At 37.0% G+C, this 22,012-nt stretch overlaps 1 protein-coding gene across 4 annotated transcripts in view; it reads left to right on the forward strand.

The window, feature by feature from the left end:
- Window positions 1-22,012, forward strand: part of ARHGAP29 (Rho GTPase activating protein 29) — a 52,595-nt gene that overhangs the window by 26,343 nt on the left and 4,240 nt on the right. For 2 of the 4 annotated variants that reach the window (XM_065841900.2, XM_065841902.2), the window contains exons 4-20: window positions 5,960-6,056; window positions 6,450-6,522; window positions 10,516-10,576; window positions 11,058-11,195; window positions 11,479-11,543; window positions 12,020-12,130; window positions 12,261-12,341; window positions 12,591-12,779; window positions 13,008-13,145; window positions 14,454-14,644; window positions 16,460-16,626; window positions 17,168-17,296; window positions 17,544-17,642; window positions 19,159-19,322; window positions 19,570-19,758; window positions 19,913-20,050; window positions 21,665-21,897. In XM_065841900.2, coding sequence (XP_065697972.1) covers window positions 5,960-6,056; window positions 6,450-6,522; window positions 10,516-10,576; window positions 11,058-11,195; window positions 11,479-11,543; window positions 12,020-12,130; window positions 12,261-12,341; window positions 12,591-12,779; window positions 13,008-13,145; window positions 14,454-14,644; window positions 16,460-16,626; window positions 17,168-17,296; window positions 17,544-17,642; window positions 19,159-19,322; window positions 19,570-19,758; window positions 19,913-20,050; window positions 21,665-21,897 — 2,263 coding nt within the window. Of the gene's footprint in view, window positions 1-3,554; window positions 3,921-5,959; window positions 6,057-6,449; window positions 6,523-10,515; window positions 10,577-11,057; window positions 11,196-11,478; window positions 11,544-12,019; window positions 12,131-12,260; window positions 12,342-12,590; window positions 12,780-13,007; window positions 13,146-14,453; window positions 14,645-16,459; window positions 16,627-17,167; window positions 17,297-17,543; window positions 17,643-19,158; window positions 19,323-19,569; window positions 19,759-19,912; window positions 20,051-21,664; window positions 21,898-22,012 lie in introns of those variants that run through there. The other 2 variants (XM_065841903.2, XM_065841901.2) reach the window with 2 other exon arrangements.

The raw sequence follows: 22,012 nt of genomic DNA on the forward strand, positions 1-22,012 counted from the left end.
TAAAGCATCAGAATTATTTTCCTTGTCTCATGTGGTAACATTGCTGATTGATTCCATAATTATGTTGTCCTGTTTGATAATTTTCGTATTCAATTTTAAAGTCCTTGATAAGTCCACGGTCACTTTCTGTAGTTCTAGTGCTGAACTGATTTTCCAGATCTAGATTTCCACCCAGAAAGAAGTGAAATTTAAGCACTTCAAATTGCATAATCCATTCCTCCACAGTATTTGCAGCCCTCAGATGTGATGCCTTATGTATTTTTTTCTTTTTTTGGTGCATACTGTTCCATCATATAGTTTCAATAGCACTGAACCCTGGGCAGATGTAATGGTGTTTAATGGTGTTTAATGCATTCTCATATATATATCTGTTTGAGTATCATGGTTTGAGTATCTGTTCTTTGAACAGTTATTTTAGGATTCATTCATTTCTCTTTGTAGTGAGAAGGGGAAATAACTTTAGTACTAAGCCTTTCTTTGGCAATACAGATATTCACAAATACTTTTTAGCTTCCCCCCCCCCACCGATTTCAGTTCATAGAATTAATTAAACTTGAAATAAACTAGTAACATTTTGATTGTGATGTAGCATTCACTTGCTGTTAATATATTGAGTTTGAGGAGCTACATTCATGGTGGGATTGCATTATTGTCTGTATGAAAAGAAAGACTACTGTTAGAAAAGCACTGTGCCTATTGTGGGATTAGAGAATTTTGAAATTAACTCCACTCTTTATTGTTCTAAGAATGCTTTGATTTTTGTAGCCTTTGATAAAAGCAAGTACTTTCATAGGAAGACTTCAGTAACACCTCTCACTGTTTGCTCCACCATGTATTGTATTCCTCATGTGTCTGGAGATGGAAACAGGGAGTTACAGGGTGTCAGCTCTTTCAGACTGGTACTTCAGTGCTAATTCTCTGAGAACAGCAGAACCTTTTCTGCATGAAAATGGCCTACCTCCCCCAGGATCACCTGTGGGAAACGTGAGAGCAGTTTGTCTCACTCTTTAGTTTGGTTTTGACAGCTGGTTTCTGTGTGAGGATCATCCTGCTCAGTGTTTGTATTCACACTGAAGTGTACGACTGCTGGAACTGAGGAAACTGAAGTAAAAATATGTTGTGGTAAATTGTAAACCTATGAGACCTCAGGTTTTGCCTGTCAGTAACACATGCGTTCACAGGTTTTCAGCTGTGGTTATTTCATGAGGAGCAATGTAACTTTTGAATAAACAGGAAGCTACAAGAACGTGAGGAGCTGGTAGGACAAAACCAGTATCCTTTTTCCTCTGTTGTCTTCGGCTGCATTAATGCGACATTATGGAAGAAGTTCATCTGATTCATCTGTTTCTTGTCACTGGAGGACAGAACTATAAAAAGATGTGAAAGCGCCCTATATCTGTAGTCAGATTTATGACTAGGAAGGAGATTAACCTGGCATGGAAAATTTCTAATGTTTATTTAGGAGAGGATGAAATAGAAACAAGCTGGGATTTACACGTAATTTTTTACTTCCTCCCTTCAGAAATAAAAACATAACTGGATTAGGTTCTGGAGAGACATTTTTGAGTCTCTGCATAATGCCAGGGTTTCAAATCTAGTTTGTAGCTGGAACTTCACATAGGGACCAAGGGTTATTTTAGCAAATTACTGTTTTCTTGACCAATTTCATTAAGAAATTCATTAAAATAACTTTGGAACCAGTGACTGTCAGTGATTCCAGCTTGCGAAGTATTTTCATAAGTATGACAAGTTGCACTGAGACTTAAATGTAATGTCCAGTTCAGACAGACCACCCCCTTTAAGTTACTGCAAATGAAAATGCTTTGAATGCTACCAGAAATTAGTGTGCTTGTGCCCTTCCTTCAAGCCTCTCAGTCATTTCTTGGGTCCTTCAGTGGGAATGATATGAACATGCTTGTAGTTCTGCTTTGGATGTCTAATGCTTTTACTTTTGAACAGATTGAAGGAAAAACTAGCTATTGCATGTTATCTTATTCTTGCTACTGAGAATTTTTTTGGCAGAACAGATGATATAAGGCTTTCACCATTTTAGACTGAGGTTGCAGGAAGGCAGGGGGGATGACAAAAAAAAATAATTAAAGAAAAAGCCCAGCACACTTGATTTCTCCAGTTATATCTTGGCCATGACATGGTTCACTGGGCCTAATTGCTCGAACTCTACTACCCATTCGTGCTAACTTGAGACACCTCCTTGATTTGGAAGAATTGACACTTACTGAAGCATCTTGCCTGGAACCTGTTTATATTCCTATTTCTGGAAGTCGCTTCCCAGTCTGGTACACGGTCATGCTCATACTTGTTATTTTCCCACTCAGTATCTTTAAATAGTTGATGGCCACAGAGTATGTGGTTTTCCTAATCTCATGTTGAATTCAAGTTTGTACTGTTCTTTTGCTCTGAATGGCACCTTTTGATTTGACTGGATCACTAGAATGAACACAGGTTCCTGGTAAAGCTGCAAATTGCACTGTAGAAATTCCCTCTTTAGGTATGTTTTTTTTTTTTTCTGATAGCTCTGCATCAAAGTTAAATACGTCTAGCAAGGTGAAGTGGTTTTGACTTTCTTGTTCTGTCTGTGATGCAAATTCAGAGTAAAAGTTATGGAGACAGTCGGAAGCAGCTCCTCAAACTTGTCTTGTTGACATCTAGTTAAAGCTGGGGAAGCTGCCAGACTTCGTAGTAAGTACTGGTTGGTGAAATTATATGGCGCAGAGAGCTATAAGTAGAACGGTGGGGCCAGGACAGCCTGCTGGTGCTCTCTAGCTGTGAGATACTCTGAGTACTTTTCTGCCTCTTTGTAGTCTGCATACTGCTACTCTTTACTTGGGTTCCTCCCCTCATTTTTTTTTTTTTTTTTTTTACACGTTTTTAAAGATGAGAGGTAATAAGAATAAGTATTTCAAGTCTGTTTGGGGGAGGGAGTGTTTTTTGTCCTCCCAGGAAGGGGACAGGGTAGCATCACAGAAGTGCGTGTGAAGTTCTGTGCTCACTGTGAGCTGTCTAAGCATCATTGTTTGAAGCCCCTGGTTGCATTTGGGTCTTGACAGCTGACAGTCTCTTCTTCATACTTCAGGAAGCTTTGCTCAGATGTCCTCAGGTGCTATTTCAGCATCTGGGATTCTGGCTTCCAAAACTTCCTGTGGCTGTTGCTGGTTCCCCAACCTGTTCTGTGCTTGATTCGGAACGCTTTTAAGGGCATGACCCAAGGGTTGAAACTTTGCTGCATTTTGATGAGGTTACCAAACCCACCTCTAGTTTGAAGACAGCTTTCCTAGCTTTGGAAATAGAGATCCAATTTAATGCAAGCTAGGCTTACATTTCAGGTACTGGATGCCAGATTTTAATGTGTTTCTACCATGGTGTTTTAAAGTTCATTATGTGACATCTGAAGTCTTACTTAAAAGTGTTCTTAAGTTGTATACTTGCTTTGAAATCTGTAGAACTATAGATAGCTAGCTGTCATTTCCAGACATGGAAAGATCACTATAGTTCATTGTTGTCAGTAGCTATTGTGTGCAGTCAGGATGTCCTGGGGAAAGAGCGTGCGTGGTTTAAAGTTGATGTTAAGTGCATCAGCATTCCAGTGGTAGTAAGCTAGAAGAAAGTGCAGTGTGTTTCACTGAATTGCTGAGAGTTCGGACTAATGTTTTTTGGGAGAAGTGGTAATTCTGAAAAATCTGAGATTGGCTATTCCATTTGAGGTGGATTCTGAAAAGGACAGATTTCCCTGGTGTATAACGTGTACAGCTTAACAAAACTTTTCCTGGGACAGGAAGGCAGGGGGAACCAAACGGTATTTCTTTAGGGAGAGGCTATATCTGGTGATGTCTCATTAGTCAAGTGAAAGAAGTGCTCTCTCTGAAGAAAATGCAGCTAATGGATATACTAAATTTTCAGTGGTAAGTGCTTTGAATGTATAGACAGTTTTTGTTGGTTCCGTTTAGGTGCTGGTGTGTTTTTGTTTTGTTTTCATTTCATACTGGTGTTGGAATGATTTTTCCAGTCATTAGTGGCTGGTAATCAATAGATCTTGTAATAACTGTTGTTGCTTAATGATTTGTAATACAACTTTTAGGTTTATGAGCAGCATTATCTCTGGAAAGCTGAGGTCTTCAACTAATCTGAAATGGATTTTAAAATCCAGTGCTATTTACAAAGTGGTTAAAAAAATTATCATCTGTGGAGCTTTATTGAGTCTCATTTCAAACAAAGGTGCCAGAGGCATTTTTTTACGTAATTACGAGGTATAGAAGAATGACGAGGTACGAGAAGCCTTAATGTAGCAGTGAACTGTGGCGACAGAGACTGTTAATATTTTTTAACATGTGGTGATTTGTTTTTGTTATTGCTGCAGGCTTATTACAACACATTCTTCGATATATGCAAGTAATTGTGAAAAAAACAATGAGATGAATAGGTATTTTTCTGTAATAGCCTTGTATAAAATAGTTGTTATAAAAATGTTGATTGGGGCTGTTGGCATGCCATGTAAAAAGGAATGAATTCAGCTGTGTTAATTTACTGGTTAAAAACTTTTCCTTTCACAAAGGAAGTCTAATGGGGGAGCAGATCACTGTACTTTCTTTGTTTGTTACCCATTAGTGTTTAGGCACCTGGCAGGAAGTTTGAATACTTTTGGTGATTAAAGTCTGTTACTTTAATTTACTAAGAAGATGTGTATAGAATGGACAATGTTTTAATGTGATTTAATTTTTGCTACTTCTAGAAGTCATTGCGGTCCATTATTTCCATACTTGTGGTTGAAATATGAGAAGGATACATAAACTCACATTGTTGGACGTCTTGCAAAAAGTGATGAATAGCTGTCTCATTGCAGTATCTCTGAAGTAAATTATCATAAATATAACTTAGGCATCTAGATAATTCAGAATATTACATTGCTTTAAAAAAAAGTAAGCTTTGAAAAAAAAATGAATACTAATGTGAAATGGTCACTTCTCCCAGTGTAAAATTCTGAAAACTTCTCCCCAGAGGGCTCACCTTTGGCTCAAAGGAGTGTACTTGACTTCTCTACAAAAAATTTCACAGTCTCCAATGATAATGGAGTTAAGCTGGAAACAGACAGAAATGGTTGTGCTTTTTGTCTTCTCTCTTTTCCCCCCTTCCCCTTGTCCAGTAGTTGTTAATAGAAACTGTGGGTGAATCATTGCTTTTGTCTCATGATTCCTGTTTGTCATGGCAGCATGTTAAAGGCTCCGCATTGAGTGCCTAAATACTGGTTTTCACCACCAGTTTAAACCATCTAGTTTGTCTGGGAACGCTCCCTTTCCTTTTTTGGAACAACAATAGTTCTGCTGAATTTCTTCCCCACTTTTAACAAGTGAAACTGAGGACCTTTTGCCAGATGATGTGGCAAATAATTAGAGAGTTTTGCAACAGACAGCACCTTTTGATAGGTTTCTGTTTGTATGCAGGCCAGAAATCCTTTGTTCTGGATACATACACAGGAGCACATAAAGTTGTGGGGGCAAGCACCTCTATAAACTGCTTCTCCTGTTCTGAATTCTGAAATTTCTGCCCAGAAAAGAAACAGTTTTGGAAACATTTGGCTATGTTTGTGAGATGCTTTGTGGTGTTGTTGCTGCTGTGTGATTTGACTCTTTCTGGTAAATGACTTTTTTCTCTTCCCCTCACATTGCCATCATGTTCCCAAACAAAGCTGCTTCTTAAGTGGGAAGATATAGGAAACGAAAGAGCTATCTGATTTCACTGAAGGAAGCATCTAGATTGTATTAATTTCTTTCCTTTAGCATTTACTTTCTCACTAATATTTTTAAAAACTGTGTTACTTCAGTTTATCAGAATAATATGCATGTTCTGTAAGAGACTTTGTATATAAAATTTGTCTTGATTTGTATATAAAATTTTGCTTGATTGACCCCAGCTCTCACCCTTTGGTTTTCATTTTTTTCTGAAGCGGTGAACTTCAAAGAAGTTAACGAAGAAAACAAGAGAGAACTCTTCAGTGAAATATTTTCTTCCATTGAAACATTGGCATTCACCTTTGGAAACAGGTAACTTGGAAACCTGAAGGAGTTTTTGAAGAGCTCAGTGGAGCTGAATCATAGTAAGACTAAATATCAGCAACAAAAACTTCCATTTTCTTTTGGACAAATATTAGCTGATAAACTAATTTAAATTAACCACGTCCAGAACAGTTTTACTGCTTTGAGTAGTGTGGGTTTTGCTTGTTTGGGTTTTTTGTGGGTTTTTTCTTGGTTGGCTGTTTGGTGGTGAAACTGCTGATGGTAGAGGAATTGCAGGGAATATAAGACTACTTCTAAACATTGTTTTGCAGGACTTTTAAAGGATATTAGAAACACTATCTGAATTTTTGTTCTCAGTGATCTGAAATTGCTTGGCGGGGTACAGTAGTGAAGTAACACCATTCTTTGTTTTTCTGGCAGTGTTTCAGACTTCCTTATGGGAGATGTAGACAATGGCTCGTCGTTGGGACTTCCTGTATCTCGGAGAAGTCGGGTAGGCTAAACACGTTCTGTTGAAGTGTGGAATTATATCTTGAAAGGACATTTTCATTTCCACTGAAACTCTGTGCATCGTGGGGCTGGGACACTCGGAGTCTTCTGAGTGTTAAAACGAGGTTAAGCCCATGAAAAAATGCATTCTGAGGTTTCAGATACTGGAATGTATTTGCTGTTCCAAATGCCAGTGATGACTCAATGGGATTAGTACTCAAATATGTAAATAATAACCTGCTGTAATTGTATTTGAGGTTTTTAAATTGGTTAAGTGAAAATACTTAAAAGAAAGATTTGCATGCTGGAGTAGTTAGAATAGACCTATTAGGCCTAAAAGCTTACATTTTCGTGACCTCTTTTTGGCTTTTAAAGAGTAATATTAATTACGAAATAACCTTTTCTTCTTCCAGAGCTCAGTTGGTGCTGTAGCTGTTTCAACGACAATTCACTAAGAGAACTGAAATAGCACTGTCAAAGCATAGGTAGTCAAAATAAAACAGTAGCATTTTAAACTCCACTTTTAACACTTTGAAAGTGAGGTTAAAAAATGCTCAGTGTCAAATTCTGTTCTGAATTTTCATAGATCTAGAAGCAGACTTTTGAGTAAATAGAGTCAAATTAAAAGTTACATGTATGGAAAATGCAGTTGATAATTGGTGTGTATGCCAAGCTAAGTCATAGCAAGGTTAAATTTTAGATTGTGGTGGTTTTTTAAAGGCTTTATTGAAACTACTTAAGGCTTAGCATTCCTTCGTACAGACTTGGTCATAGCAATGCTGTGCAGCTACAGCTGAGAAGTCGTCTTTTTGAATTGTCACTGTGTTTGATAAAACGCGTCTATCTGACAAAGATTCATGGTCACAGAAGTTCTGCTTCTGTAGCTGCTACGAAACTCGTATTTGCGAACAACATGGACGGGAAGGTGGCTATTTGGAGAACAGGTTCCAGCAGACTTAGAATCAGAGTATGAAATAAAACAGCATAGGAGGCAGCATCTCATTTAACTTAAATGAGATTATTTGAACAAGTATTATTGCAGCTAATTGGTTCACCAGCAGAAGGAAGGTGCTGAATTTGGCAACATTTTAATCTTGTAATGGTTTTGCAGTTCGAAAATGTGTTCCTGCAGAACAGGACAGTCCTATATATTGTATTGGGAAGTGATCTTCTGAACATGAGGGTAGTGGAAGACTGGGGGAAATTAGAATATAGTGAAATGAAGAAGGAATTCTGTTGCAGATGTTCCAGAAGTCACTAGCTTATATTTAAAAGCCCTTTTTTGTAGTGTCATTTGCTTTTCATAATGTAGAAGGGAACAATTATAACTTTTGGAGCAGGTAGAATAATATGGTTCAATTTATTGAAAATCTGTCTTAAATTAAAGTGCATTTTCATTCAGGTAAATAAATTCACATTTAACAGATAAAGCATTTCACTTTGATTTGCAATTCAGAGACGAATTTGGAGGCCAACTAGGAGTTAAGTGCAAAATATCTAACTAGCTGTATTAACTTTTCATTCTTGTAGATGTGTACATTCAGTGGTCGAACGTAGCAATTAGCTTTATCTTAAAAGTATTAGAGCATAACATTTTGGTAGAATTTAACATGTAAGCACTTTAAGGGTTAATTAAGGAAAGAGATTTTACTTGCCCTTAGGTTAGGGACCTCCCTAACCAAGCAGTTGAGCATTGCTCTGCAGTGGGAGGGGGAGGACGGGTGGGCTGATTTTGCTTCACTTAACTGCAGGGGAGTCTACATTCTTCAGTTCAGGCATTCCACTTGGAAGCTTAAGTTAAATAATGTGTATACCCCCCTTTTAGCAAATCTAATTGTTCTCATTTGAGCCCGTGTAGTACAACCAGAAGTTCAAGGTGGAAGCAAAGATATTTCTTAATTAAAAACAGAAGAGCTTTAGAATACATTGGAAGAGCTGAGGCAGGCATGTCTGACCTTTCATTACTCAACAAGCTACTTGAATGCTATTCGATGCCATGTAGATCTGAGAGCAGAATAAAGGAGAAGGATGACATTTTCAAAATGTGTGCAGAGATTGGCATCTGTCAGGGTGAGAGTTCTTGGGTAATGGGGAAAAATGCAGAAGAGACTGGTTTAAGTTGAGAAGTGAAATCTATCTGTAAGTCAAGTTTTGTATGGTTTGGGGATTTGGGTTTTTTGCTAGGTGCACTGGACTGGATCATTGGAGGCTTGAGAGGGCAAGCTGTATGGGTCAAGTTCTGATAATAAGTTGGAGGACATAAAATGGTTGTTTGTGCGCTTGCTTTTAAAACGTGATATTACATATTTGCAGTGGGGTGAATGTGGATGGATGAATGAGCATTGATTAGCTGCCCTAACTAGATTGTGTGGCTGAATTACTGGAAAAGAGTGGACGGTTCTCAGGAGTGAGATGATTTAGGTCTTCCAGAATGGGAAATGATTTTTAGGACAGAAATTTCTAAGTGCCTCCTCAGCTAATATAAAGCATGGATATTTTTTCCTCCTCTTATTTGTTCTTCCCTAACAATGACATGCTTTGGTAAAACTTTAAAATCTAACACTTGAAAATCTACTCGAAGACAGTAATACTTTACACCCAAATCAGGAGTAAATCTAGGAATGCTTGGACTTTCTGTGCAACCAAATGTTGATGCAGCTCTAAATTCAGGTGGTGGGTGGGTTTTAGTTTTGGTTGTTGGGTTGGTTTTCATTTTGTGTTGTGGGTTTCGTTGTTGTTGTTTTGGGTTTGGGTTTTTTTGGTGTGTTTTTTTTTTCTGTTTGGTGCACAACTTTGGCTGGGTTCCCCACCTGTTCTGAAAAGCCCTTCCATTTTCCTGTAACTCTCTTGTATTGTACAGCAATTATAGTAGTCTTCCACTTTTTTTGGAATGGAGCTCTTCTTTAGACTGTAGTTTGATTTTGTTCATTGTAACTGATAATACCGTGCATGTTCTGCTATATGGAAAAGCTGTTTTTACTGTAAAGTAAACAATGATTGTTGAGAGATTTTTGTGTGATTTATGATCGGTTTTCATTTGCATTTAAAAAACAAACCAATCAAACAAAAACACCAACAAACAACCTACTTACATCATTGTTTATGCTCTAGTTTAAAGTCTGAAAATAAAACAGCATCAAAATCTAAAATGAAAAGAAGCTGTTCTTGTAAAGCTTAAGGCCACTTCGCAGATATTTCTTGGCCTTTGTCCTCTGCCTGCCCTCTGCTTCTGTTTTCAAGAATAGTTTATTCCTTTAAAATGATGTAGGGTTGTGTGGGGTTTTATTTGTTGTTTGTTTAAAAGGGGGGGTGATTACTAGGTAGACTTTGTATTCACTTAAATTTGTTTAGGGGCCTGATTTACAGCACAGTCCTACAAATAGTTCTACTTGTACAATTAAAGGGGTAGAAAAATGCAACAGGAGGACAAAGGTAATGAAATCTTGTGCTAAATTCCTTTTATTATTGGATTACATTCTGTCAGATTGTACTGATCATCAAGGCTTCATTAGCATGTGTTACTAGTCAGCTGTTGTGCCTACAGTGCACACCTGCAAGTAATTTAGGAGAAATCATAACTTTATTCCCTTGAGGAAGAAACACAGGATTCTGATGGCTTGTAGAATGGTGTCTGTGATGTATATGACATCAGGTCTGTATGAAAAGCTTTTTACAAGATAGGTAGGTTTCTAATAAAAACTGGAGATCACTTAAATATCAACCCAGTTTGTTAAACAATTAACTCGTTCACCACAGCCTTTCACGATTGTTGGTTTAAAGGTATATAATGATTCTTTGCTATTTAGTATATCTCAGTTCACAGTTATGGGAGCTTAGAAGGTATCATGCCTTCGATGAGAGGGAGCACAGTCTGTTGCTTTATCTGAAAAAAAAAAGAAAAGGGGGGCAGGTGATGCCATTTATTTTGTTAGCGTGTCAGTCCCAGTGAGAGCTTTTCTTCTCTAACTTAATGTTTTATTTCTTGTACACCAACCAGTCTTTTGAGAATCTTTCTGTGGAGTCCGGGGGTTCACGGCATGAAAGGGATGATATTCAAGGTAGGTCATTCATTTAATATTAATAAACACTCTTCTGTATCTATGTTTTCATCTTCTAAAATGTTATAAATATTTGCTTGGTCACTTTTTTACACCTATGCTGCCATTAAAGCTTCACTGTAAAAAATATGCCATTGCAGAGATTTTACGCTTTTGTGAATAACCAACCTGGGCTGCTTTTCAGGGGAGAAAAGAACCAAGGCCTGAAGAACTTCTGTATGTCATCATATGATTGGTGTTTTGTTGGGTCACTTTTTTTAAGAAAGTTATGCTGACCATATGACTACTGCAGATAGAATAAATACTATGACCTTTTAATTTGTTCTAAAACCTCTGTCAGTCCTATTTAGAGTCAACTAGCATTAAAGACCAACTCAAGATCAGAGCTGCTTAAGCATTCACAGTTGGCTAATGCTGGCTTTGCTCTCAGTGTGTGGTCATTCTAAAATTCACTTCTTTGTGCCTGATGCTTTATTTCCAGGACATCTTCGAGCAGAGGAGGTTGATAACATGCTCCTAAGAAACGACAACGGAATTGAATCAGCTCTGTCCTATGCCAAAGCATGGTCAAAATATACCAAGGATGTAGTCGCGTGGGTAGAAAAAAAGCTTAGCTTGGGTGAGTGGCTCTTTCTGGCATTTAATCAGCTTTGTCATGATGAAGTAAAATCTGTTGTCAGGCCTCTGTGCTGCAGACTCTCAATAATGTGATGTTTAAATTAGTAGCTGTTCCACTGAAGTGAACAAAACTATCACGCATTTCCTGTAATTAGAGGCCTGTAACAAAGTGAACGTGGTCCCCTCTGTGGCATATCTGTTAGAGGAAGAATGTAAAAAGCATTTAGCATGTGATGCAGTTATTAGTGTAAAGAGTAACTGGTTGGTTTGTTTGTTTTTAACAGAAGTGGAGTGTGCTAAAAACTTAGCAAAAATGGCTGAAACTGCTAAAAGTGTTGTTGGACACCAGGTGAGTACATCTTAAGGGTGCTTTTTAAAGTCTTAAATATGTATTGGATGCCTCATCCAAAAGTCAAACTTTGGTAATGTTGAGAAATGCATTTTTAAGTTGTTACAGAATTGATTCATGCTGTTAATCTCTAGTTAACAGGTTTGTTGTATTATATGTCTTCCTATCTCATATGTAAATTTGGATATATAAATTTATTTCTGTTGAAAATGCAGAATAGCCTTATAGTTTTCAAAATACGCTTTTTTCTGTCTCATCTTGCACATTTTGTGATTTGGACTTGTAGACTTGTCATTCACAGTGTTTTCCTAGTAATAAAAAACATAGCTGAGAAATCAGTTATTTCCTACATTCATACCAAATGCTGACTTCCACACACATGTAAATACATTACTAAATTTAATTGAAAATCTAGTTCAGTTATACAGCCATTTAACTTACATAAAACATTAATGTTTTCTTGTGTGTAATTTTAGGATTATATGCCATTCCAGTCAATATTCATTAATGCTTTCCAAAATGATATTGAGAACAATCAACTTTGGCAACAAACAGCTGCTGCTCTCCTGTCTAACAAATTTGTGCAGGTAAGCTTAAAGAAAAAGAACAAGATATTCTTCAGGCTTTTAAAAAGTTTTGTAACAGCACAGATTATTCAAAAGAATGAACTTGCAGCCTATAAACCTGTAATGTACTCTATTAATGTTTCCTATCTAGCCTCTTCTTGGAAGGAAAAATGAGTTGGATAGACAAAGGAAAGATATCAAGGAGCTTTGGCAGCGAGAACAGAAAAAAATGGTTGGTATTTCTTTCATATCTAACAGTGTTCAGTCTAAAATTCTTCAAAAGGACAAAACTTTGAAACTAGGCTTTTATGTAGTATGTAGCTGCCAATTGCATGACATGTTTGTAAGAGGTTATTTCTCTATGACTATGTGCTTTGAACTGCACCATACACACCTATGCATAACAGTTCTCTTTAAACATCAGAAATAACTGGAAACTTAAATGATTCTTTTGTTTTTTTTCTTTTGTTGCATTCTGCAGCAAGAGCTGGAAGCTGCTCTAAGAAAAGCAAAGTTGTTATATACACAGCGTCAGGATGAGTATGAAAAGGCAAAAACCTGCGCTGCTCGTGCTGAGGAGGAACATCTTGGCTCAAGTGGAAGCTTCGTGAAAGATTTCAGCAAGCAACTGGAAAAAAAACGGAGACTAGAAGAGGAAGCCCTACAAAAAGTAAGAGGTTTTGTTCCTTGCTTTGAAAATTAAGCCTACACTGGTTTAACTCGTGTTTTCCCAATGGGAGCAAGTATTCTGTTCATAGTTCTTAATTTTAATCATGCGATGGTCTTTAGGATAAAAAATCCTAAATTACATGCATCGTGTGATTTTTATTTTGTTTTTCCTTGCTTCTGGTGTCGAGGCCTGTAGTTTATCAACCCTTTATACTTGTGTTTTCTCTAGGCTGAAGAGGCCAATGAACACTATAAAGCAAGTATGGCAGAAGTCGAAGAAAAAAGAAATTATTTGGAAAGCTTTAAAAGTGATGTGTTAACACAGCTTCGGGAGCTTATTCACCAGTGTGATCTCACTCTTAAAGCTGTAAGCATGCTTTTTAAAATATATTTGGCAGAGAGATATAAACGTTGCTAGGACTAAGAGAGAACCTCATCTATAGTGTTAACTCTTTAAACCAGAAAATTTTCAAAGGACAGAGGTCGAGCCAACAGAAAAAGAAGGAAAAGTTTTAATATGGTTGTGGTGTTCTCTTCCTGTTAGAAGTTTAAAAATAAAGGAGGGTGTTATACATGTCTTGAATCATTTGGGGGTTTTTTTTATGAGCTGTTCCCTTGCAAGAGCCCTGACTACAGAATTCTTGTAAAATCTCTCTAAGAATATTGATGGCAGTAGTGTTACTCTGGTGCTTAAGAGTACAGCTCCCATTCCCGTTATCATTAGTGCATTAGCAAAGGTGTTTGGCTCTAGTGGAGAATGGACATTAACACTCTGCAGCATGGAGACTGTTAATTTAATACATGGAAATAAGCAAAGGCTTGTCAAAACAATATGTCTACATATACAGATTTTTAAAAAGCTTCAAGAGTGCATTATGTCTATAGGTGTGTACCTCTTTTAGATGAGACAGAGGCAATTAATGCTGGGGCAGGAAGGGAAAGTTAAACAAAAAAAAACCAAACAAACAAAAGAAACAAACAAAAAAAAAGAAACAAAAAAACCACAACAACAAAACTGACACACACCCCTTCCCAAAAAACAACCTGTAAGACCAGTAGAAACCTGAAACAAACTTGTCAGTTTGAGTTTATCTAAATTGCAAACTACTTTGCAAGCCCAAAGCCAAAGAAGCAACCGTGCAGCGTCCCTGATCTCTGCCTTATGATAAAATATTCTAGAAGTTTTATGTAATTTAACAAATAAAGTGTTCAGTTAACCTGTTCTGTTGGAGCAAGGAGTTTTGTCTGTTTCTTGTCTCAAGGTGATATGGACCTCATCTGGGTTTGGAATTCCAACTACTTCGTTGTTCTAGTGGTGACTGACATTCCCCTGAGAGCATGAAAATTGCCTTTTTGATAGCAACAAACCTTGCTGTTTATTTTGATCAACCCAGAGTGGGAAGCCATTGGAATTGCCTTTGCACACTGGAGGATTTAATAACCCAGGGAGAAGAGGAATACTAGTGTCTATACAACAGATGAAGTTTTTGCAGTAGACTTGAAGGAATCGTGCAGAAAGTCCATCCCTCCAAATGTTACTATTTTCTAGAATTTTTCTAGTCTTATTTCTTAAATAATTTTCTGTTGGGATATTAATTTGGTTTGAGCAAAATACAAGTGGAATATCTAGTAAATGACCTACAAATACTGATTTATTTATTTTTTCTCCTAACAGGCAACGGTGAACCTGTTCCAGCTGCAGCACGCTCAGGTTGTATCTCTCCCTGTGAACTGCCAGTCCCTCTGTGAGAGTGCCAAGCTCTATGACCCTGGTCAGCAGTATTCAGAGTTTGTGAGAAGTTTGCCAAAGGAAGGTGTTACTATTGAATCAGGTTCTTTTGAAACCCAGAATTCCCAGGTTGATGGGTAAGTCCCAAACTACAAGTGGCATTTGCTTGGTTTACAATTAAATGCTAGGCATGTGTTTAACATTAAACCAACATTTTTAGAGGAATAAAAAGAGTCCTGGTGTCTTACCATGCTGTACCATTCTCTATGTCTTTGACTCGTCTTGTGGTAGAAAATACATAATGTTGACTGTAAAACCTGACTTTAAATTCTGAAGCAGAATGTCATTTGGTGTAGTAAGGCATGCTAAAACATTGACAATTGTTGTGCAAGAATTGATGTGTTACTATTTTAATCTAGATACTGGTAAATATGAAAAATATAAATTTTGAACTCCCTAGTATGGGTGGCAGTAGTATTTGATATCTGGTTTAGGAAATCTGAGGAGGTACTTTTCCTCTTCTGCAGGCCTTGTTGCTACGATACCTTCTTTCATTTTGTTTACATTGGGCAACTTTTTTGGTGGGAAGTGTTGCTTAATTTCAGTCTTATGCTATGTGACTAAATAAAAGTTTAGAGTCCACGTCTCTAAGTTATAACTCAATTATTTTTTTTCCTACCTGCTTGACATGGTAGTTTTTACTGTTGATCTATTAAATATACAGCTAATGTGGAAGGACTACAAGAGAAAAAGACAACTCCTTGTGTCAGTATGCCAAATGCTTTTCCACCTCTAACTTGTTGTAAGATAGCCATCTTGGCACTAAAGCTCCAGAATATCCATTCCAATCTGCGTGTTTCACAGTTCTACAGGAAAGTGTCGTCATCGTCTTTCAAAAGGAAACTAAATACAAAAAGCCTAGCTCTTGAGTCAGACTTCTACCAACAAAAGCCAGGAAATTCAAAGTTAAAGCTGAGATTCTTAGTTCTTGTCTGTAAATTTCCTGCCTTTTAAGACTGATTTAGGCTACACTCATAAACTTTGACTTAGGGGGATTTAACTATGCAGATCCCCAAGAAACTGATGAGCATGAAATTTCAAGCTCTTTGTGTGCTCTCCCAGCTATTTACTACTTAAGATTTATAGGAGCGTGTTTTTTCTCATCGCTTCTCCCCACCTTTGTTTTTTAACTTTGACATGGCCTTGTGATTCTTTGCTAACTTAGAGCGATCGTTTTTATTGTTTAGATCTGCATTTGTTTAAGGGACAGCGACTTGCACAAATGTAAATGTTAATGTTTTTAAGTCTTTATTTCCTTCAGCTGGGTAGGGTAGAACTGATTAAGGAACAACTTCCTGACTGCTAACTTGGCTAGCAAGCCATTTTGTCAACAGGCTGCTGCAGCATTTTACATTAATTACTGTTAGCTCTTTTCTGGCCTTATCTGGAGAGCAGCTTTTCACAATAGACTGACTATAAGCTCTTTGGCAGCTTCAACATATTTTCTGTGCTTTTAAAAAAGCACAACATTTTAAAATCTTTGTTTATAGATGAATGGTCCTGATCTCTGGGCAGAGAATCTTTTGGAGGCAAACACAGAAGTAGGATGCAATAGTGTCTGAATTATTCTGGTCTCCAGATGAACAGATTTACTGTTTTTTCAAAGTCTGCAAACTAACAGTCAATATCTTGCAGAGATGTGGAAAAGCTGTTGTACATGGGGAGAACACTGGAAAATGGCACATATTTAATTGAAATTAAATTGCCACCCTTTTTTTTTAAAAAAAAAAAATTGAGCTTTAATAATTACATGTCAAATACGTGTGTCCTTCACCCTGTCATGCACGAACAGCAATTGAATGAAGCATTTTTAGTGCCCAGGAATTAAAGTATATTGCTTTTCATTTAATTCTATCTTATTCACTCTTCAAATTACTTTCTTCTTTCTGAAGGGTTTTTAATAAGCAATCGACTGACAGTGTCCATACATCACATGGTAACTTATCTCAGTGTTCAGGAGATTTTCTTGCTCAGACATTAGATGATGTGGGAAGCCCAATTTACCATCGTTCGCAAAAGATTGGAGAGAAAAGATCTTCCAGCAGCACAGATATCCAAGGTAGTTCTTCTGTACTTCATCTAAAGTTGTCTTTGAACAAAAATACCAGAAAAAAACAAGTGCTTGATGTCTCACTCTCAGAAATGTAGCACAGAAGGGGTTAAAAAAAATTATTTTTAAGTTCAAAGCCTATGAAAACAGTTATGTACTTGAGCATATGGACAAATGGAATACTGCCTGTATGTATACCTAGATTCTTGGACAAGAAACATGAGATGTAATTCAAACAGCAATTACTGTCAAGCTCCATGTATTCAACTATTTCAATTAACTTTAGCCATTTAAAATCCACTGGTTTTGTAAATACATTGATTACAGGTCTTTTGCAAAAGCACGAATGTCCAGTTTCTGAAATTGATTTTCTTACATCCTAAAGCTTTTACAGGAACATATTCTGTAGGGTTTTTTCACTGTATTGCATGTTCATGTACCTTTTCCAGTACTTTCCTATTTTGAATATAAGCATAGTTAGTCTTTAAATAAAAAGGAAACAATGTGATGTTGTCCTTGACATTTGGAATTTCGATTTTCTTTTCAAAAGCAATGCGAGGGCCACCACCATTCAGGTCATGGTCAGTTGGCAACCAGAGTGGAGGAATGTGCAGCGATTCTGAAAGTGCGGGGGGAAGCAGCGAGTCACGATCCATGGATTCTCCATCTGCTAGTCCAGGTACGGCTCTGCTCCCTGCTGCACTACAGGGTGTCTCAAAAAGGTGGATCCAGTTCGAAATCACTGTATCTTTGAAATTGGGTCCATCTTTTTGAAACACTCTGTAACTTGATGTTTTTTCTTTGGACTGTTTTACATTAATGAAAATGTTGTTATTAGTTTAGCAAGTGTTGGACAGAGCCTATAATAAGAAAGAGCTGTTGGGTGGAACTGATACAACTTCCTGAGAACTTTTTTCATTCTCTAGGAGATTTTAAAAGACGACTTCCCCGAACACCTTCCACCGGTACTATGTCATCTGCAGATGATCTTGATGAAAGAGAGCCACCATCTCCTTCAGACTGTGGTAATGTTGTTTCCATACCCGAAGTCCTCAGAACTATGCCTTTTGTTGTAGAGTGTGGCTTTTCTTTTTCACGTGCTTAAGAAAAATACATTAACAAGGCTGTGGTTACCAACAGCATTGTTTTTCGATACACTTTGCATCCGCTTGAGGTTGACAGCTGAAGAATAATGTTCAGGTCATTTTAGTGAAGTGATGCAGAATTGTCTTCATACTTTTAGATTAACTAAAAGTAGCCTTTGAACAGGTCTAGTGTCTTCACCCTCCTGAGATAAACATAAATGATCCACTAACCATTCCCTCCATACATTTGCATTTAAAATCAGATGCATGGCACTGAGGGATTTAAGATTACTTCTAAACTTTGAAGTGAAATGCAGACATATGGAGAGCTGGTAACTGGCAAACTGGAAGAAGGTGAATCCAAATGTAATCACTGACATTTTACCTTTTTCAACTTAGCTAAGCAAGTTTGGTAGTGTCTGTGCCAGATTTGACCAGATCATGTCTAATTTTCAAATGAATTTTGATTGTATAAAGACAATATTGCTGCACGTACTGAAACCTGAATAACTGGATTATCAGAAGTAGTTCTATGGGATGTATGCAGTACTTACAAACTACTTCTGAAATACTTGTGGCACTTGCTGAGTAAAGCCTTCAGGAAATTCTTCAGTTAGTCCTTATTTCTTAAATATATACTTTGCCTTCTAGGAATGAGCCTGTGGTTAACAAAACTAATATCCAGATTTAAAGCATGGCAACCTGTTAATGTGAACTTTCACTTGGAGTGCTATTGTTTAATCAATACTTGAGTTTTTAAGAAGCAGTCTGGGCAACTAACTGTATGCATTAAAGTTTTTTTTCTGTACAACAAAGGATTTGGGTTCACGGAGTTGTTGATAGCATTGTAGGTAAATTGCTTGAAAAAAAGAATTGATCACAAAAAACAACAGTTGCTATTCTGTTTTAGAATCCTCTGGAAAATATTCTGGCGTTATCACAGGAGACTAAGAATTGGTGATTCTTTTTTATTTTATATGGGTTCTGCTGTTCGTGGATGTGAATTCTGCGCCGCTGCAAAGTATGCTGCTTTAAGTATTTTAGAAACACTACAGGCCAAACCGTAATGTCATCTTTCATCCTCTAGGACAGGATTTTTTTTAAATACAGAGAGTGAAACTTTTATGAACAGTTGCCTGAAATGCAGGATATTTGGAATTAAATGTCCTAATATTTTCACATGCCAGTAATACAGGAGAAAACTGAAATACTTAAAAATGCAAAAGGGATTGTTTGATTTTACTTTCAAGTAAGATTATTTGATAGTTAATATGCCTGTTTATGTAAGCTGTAACACCATCTTACTTCCTTTAGACTAAATGTTTTTGATTACTTTGATAGATGCAATTTACTTACAGAATTCTGTGTTGTGCAGCACAGTGCTAAAAAATACAGAATAAACACCTTATCCCAATAGTACATATTGGAATGACTATAACAGAGAAATTCTCTCCAGGTTTAAATGATCTGACATCTGAAACTGCAAATTCTCCAGGACCTTTCAGAGATGCTAATATGTCCAAAGCAGCACAAACACACAAACTGCGGAAGCTGAGAGCTCTATCTAAATGCCGAGAATGTGACAGCTTAGTGGTGTTTCAGGGAGCTGAATGTGAGGAGGTAAGTTGAAAAGTAGTTTAAATTGCTGTTTGGGATTTAGGTAAATCTAGAGTTTTGGAAACTTGCATTGTTTTTTGGTATAAATAGTACAGACTTTGTGGCTCATAAAATCATCATGAACTCAAAATGAAAGCACAACAGACTAATAAATCTTTCCTTTTCCTCACATATCGGGTGACAAACAGCAGAGATATTTTGTATGGTGTCAGATTGTATCAAACCATGTACTTTTTTCCCTCCCCTGTAGTGCTCACTTGCGTGCCATAAAAAATGTTTAGAGACTTTGGCTATTCAATGTGGGCACAAAAAACTTCATGGAAGGCTTCACCTGTTTGGGGTGGAATTTGCCCAAGCTGCTAAAAATGTTCCCGATGGCATTCCTTTCATCATCAAAAAGTGTACGTCAGAAATTGAAAGCAGAGCACTGAATGTCAAGGTATGCTCAAGTTTGTTATAAAGCTTAAGTATCAACAGTCTTTAAAAAATACATATAAAATAAGCCTTTTAAAGATGGTGTACTGTTGATACCATCTGTGTTTTACACTTGCCTTTCAAATTAAAATAGTGTTGTGCTGGTCTCTTAATTTCAGGGCATCTATCGTGTGAATGGAGCCAAATCAAGAGTTGAAAAGCTTTGTCAAGCTTTTGAAAATGGAAAGGATTTGGTCGAGCTCTCAGAACTCTATGCACATGATATCAGCAATGTTCTCAAGTTGTATCTCCGCCAGGTATGTACTTGAGTGGTCAGATGGAAAACCAGAATAGTGTAGTATAGGTCTTCAATACAAGAGGAAAAAAGATCCTTTCAGCATTCCTGCAGCTGAAGATTAAATTACTGCCTTGTATATTTGCAGTAGGCATCTTTATTTTCACGTGGAGATTGTGACAGGGCAGGGAAAGCATTAGCTTACTGACTGCTGGTATTACAAACTGTATTCTATGTGGGTATAATGTCTCTTTAAATGTTAGTACCATACACAGAACAAGCACTTGCGATGCTTAATTTCTAAAACCTTTCCAGTTACTGAATTTGCCTGGCTTATACGAAGTTTAAAACATTCTCATATTCTTGACTCAGCAAGCCGACAGATTCTAATATGTTGCTGTAAATATACACTAGCAAAAATTTTATGAAATACTCGTAACGGTCACGATATGTTCATTATGGAGATATTATCCATCTTTTTGTTTCAAAATGGAGCTTTAAGGCTTCATGATTGAGTTTTCCAAAAAGTTTTCAGTATGTAGCTGAAAAAAGTGAGGCTGATATGTTGCCCAGTGAAATTACTGGGTCAGAGCACTTGTTAACCCTGAAAGGAACAATCCTTAGCAGTACGGTCCAGTGTTCTTCCTCACACTGGCTGTCAGAGATGGGTGTTCTGATCCCGTGTTCATCACCATTAAATGCTTTTGAAAAAATTACAAAGATGCACTCTGACAACTTACTCAACTAAAAAGGTAGCTTGTTATATACATCATACTGGGGTACCGGTTTGAGGCAATGTGCTGTATTTTGAACAGGGCTCATAATTAAAAAAAAAAAATTAAAAAAAATCAAATACCATGTCTTTTTCTGGTCTTGTTGCTTCCTTCGTAGCTGTTCGTGTGGTTTTTAGGTAAACCTCATTTTAAATGCAGGAATGGTGCTTGAAATATGCAGTTAAGGCAGTTTTAGACAGAATCCTAAGTTAAATAATATTTGAGACTAATTATTAAAACTAATTATGCTGAGTTTTATCTAGTCTTCCTACTTTTTGCTTCTGTCTAAGCTGGGGCAATGAAAATAGCCAAGTCGGGTTTGACAAATTTTGTCTTTTTTTAAAAAAAGGGTTTTTTTCTTATTAACATTAATTTTCATGTTGAGAGAATACTTCTCTCATGCTGAGAGAGTCACAATTGCAAATTAATGTTATGTGGTCTAAAATCCAATTTTTAAAAAAATGGACTATGGACCAAACTTGATACAATATGTAATATACTATCAAAGTCTAGAAAAAATAAATAGCTGGTCTGTTATCATGTTATTTATGCATATGCAGCATAACACCCTCTCTCATAGCAACTGCTTTCTTGAAGTCTGTACCTGTGTTGATAAATGTTCGGTCTTGAAGCTGTTGCAGGAAAGGGCTGGCAAGAGGTTTCTGCAGAAAGGCAGAGGAGGGGAGTGGTTTTGTTACCTGCAATTGGATTTGACAAACTGTGGTTTGAGTTAATGAAAAAGGATTAGGTAATGTCATCATCTAAGAAAATATGCTAGACCAGATGAAGTTAAAGAAAAACAGGAAGGAAACAAGTTAAAATTCAGGCTTGATTGTATTTCTGAAACATTCTTATTTCTTCAGCTTCCAGAGCCCTTGATTTTGTTTCGGCTTTACAATGAGTTCATTGGACTTGCAAAAGAAAGCCAGAATGTTAATGAGGAGTTGGATGCCAAACAAGCTAGTCCAAAATCAAAGAAAAGACAGTCAATCTGTATTGAACTGAATAGAATCATCATTAAAATTAAAGATCTTCTGAAACAGCTGCCTGTACCAAACTATAACACTCTTCAGTACCTTATTGGACACCTTCACAGGTGAGAAAAGATTTTAAACGCAAACTGATCTTGGAAAATAAACGGATACATTGCTGCGTACTAGGAAACTCTTGTACCCTTTTGATGACTGTAGAGGAGGAAGTCACTTACACCT

The sequence above is a fragment of the Patagioenas fasciata genome, chromosome 6, assembly GCF_037038585.1.
Source record: "Patagioenas fasciata isolate bPatFas1 chromosome 6, bPatFas1.hap1, whole genome shotgun sequence".
NCBI classification, from domain to species: domain Eukaryota; kingdom Metazoa; phylum Chordata; class Aves; order Columbiformes; family Columbidae; genus Patagioenas; species Patagioenas fasciata.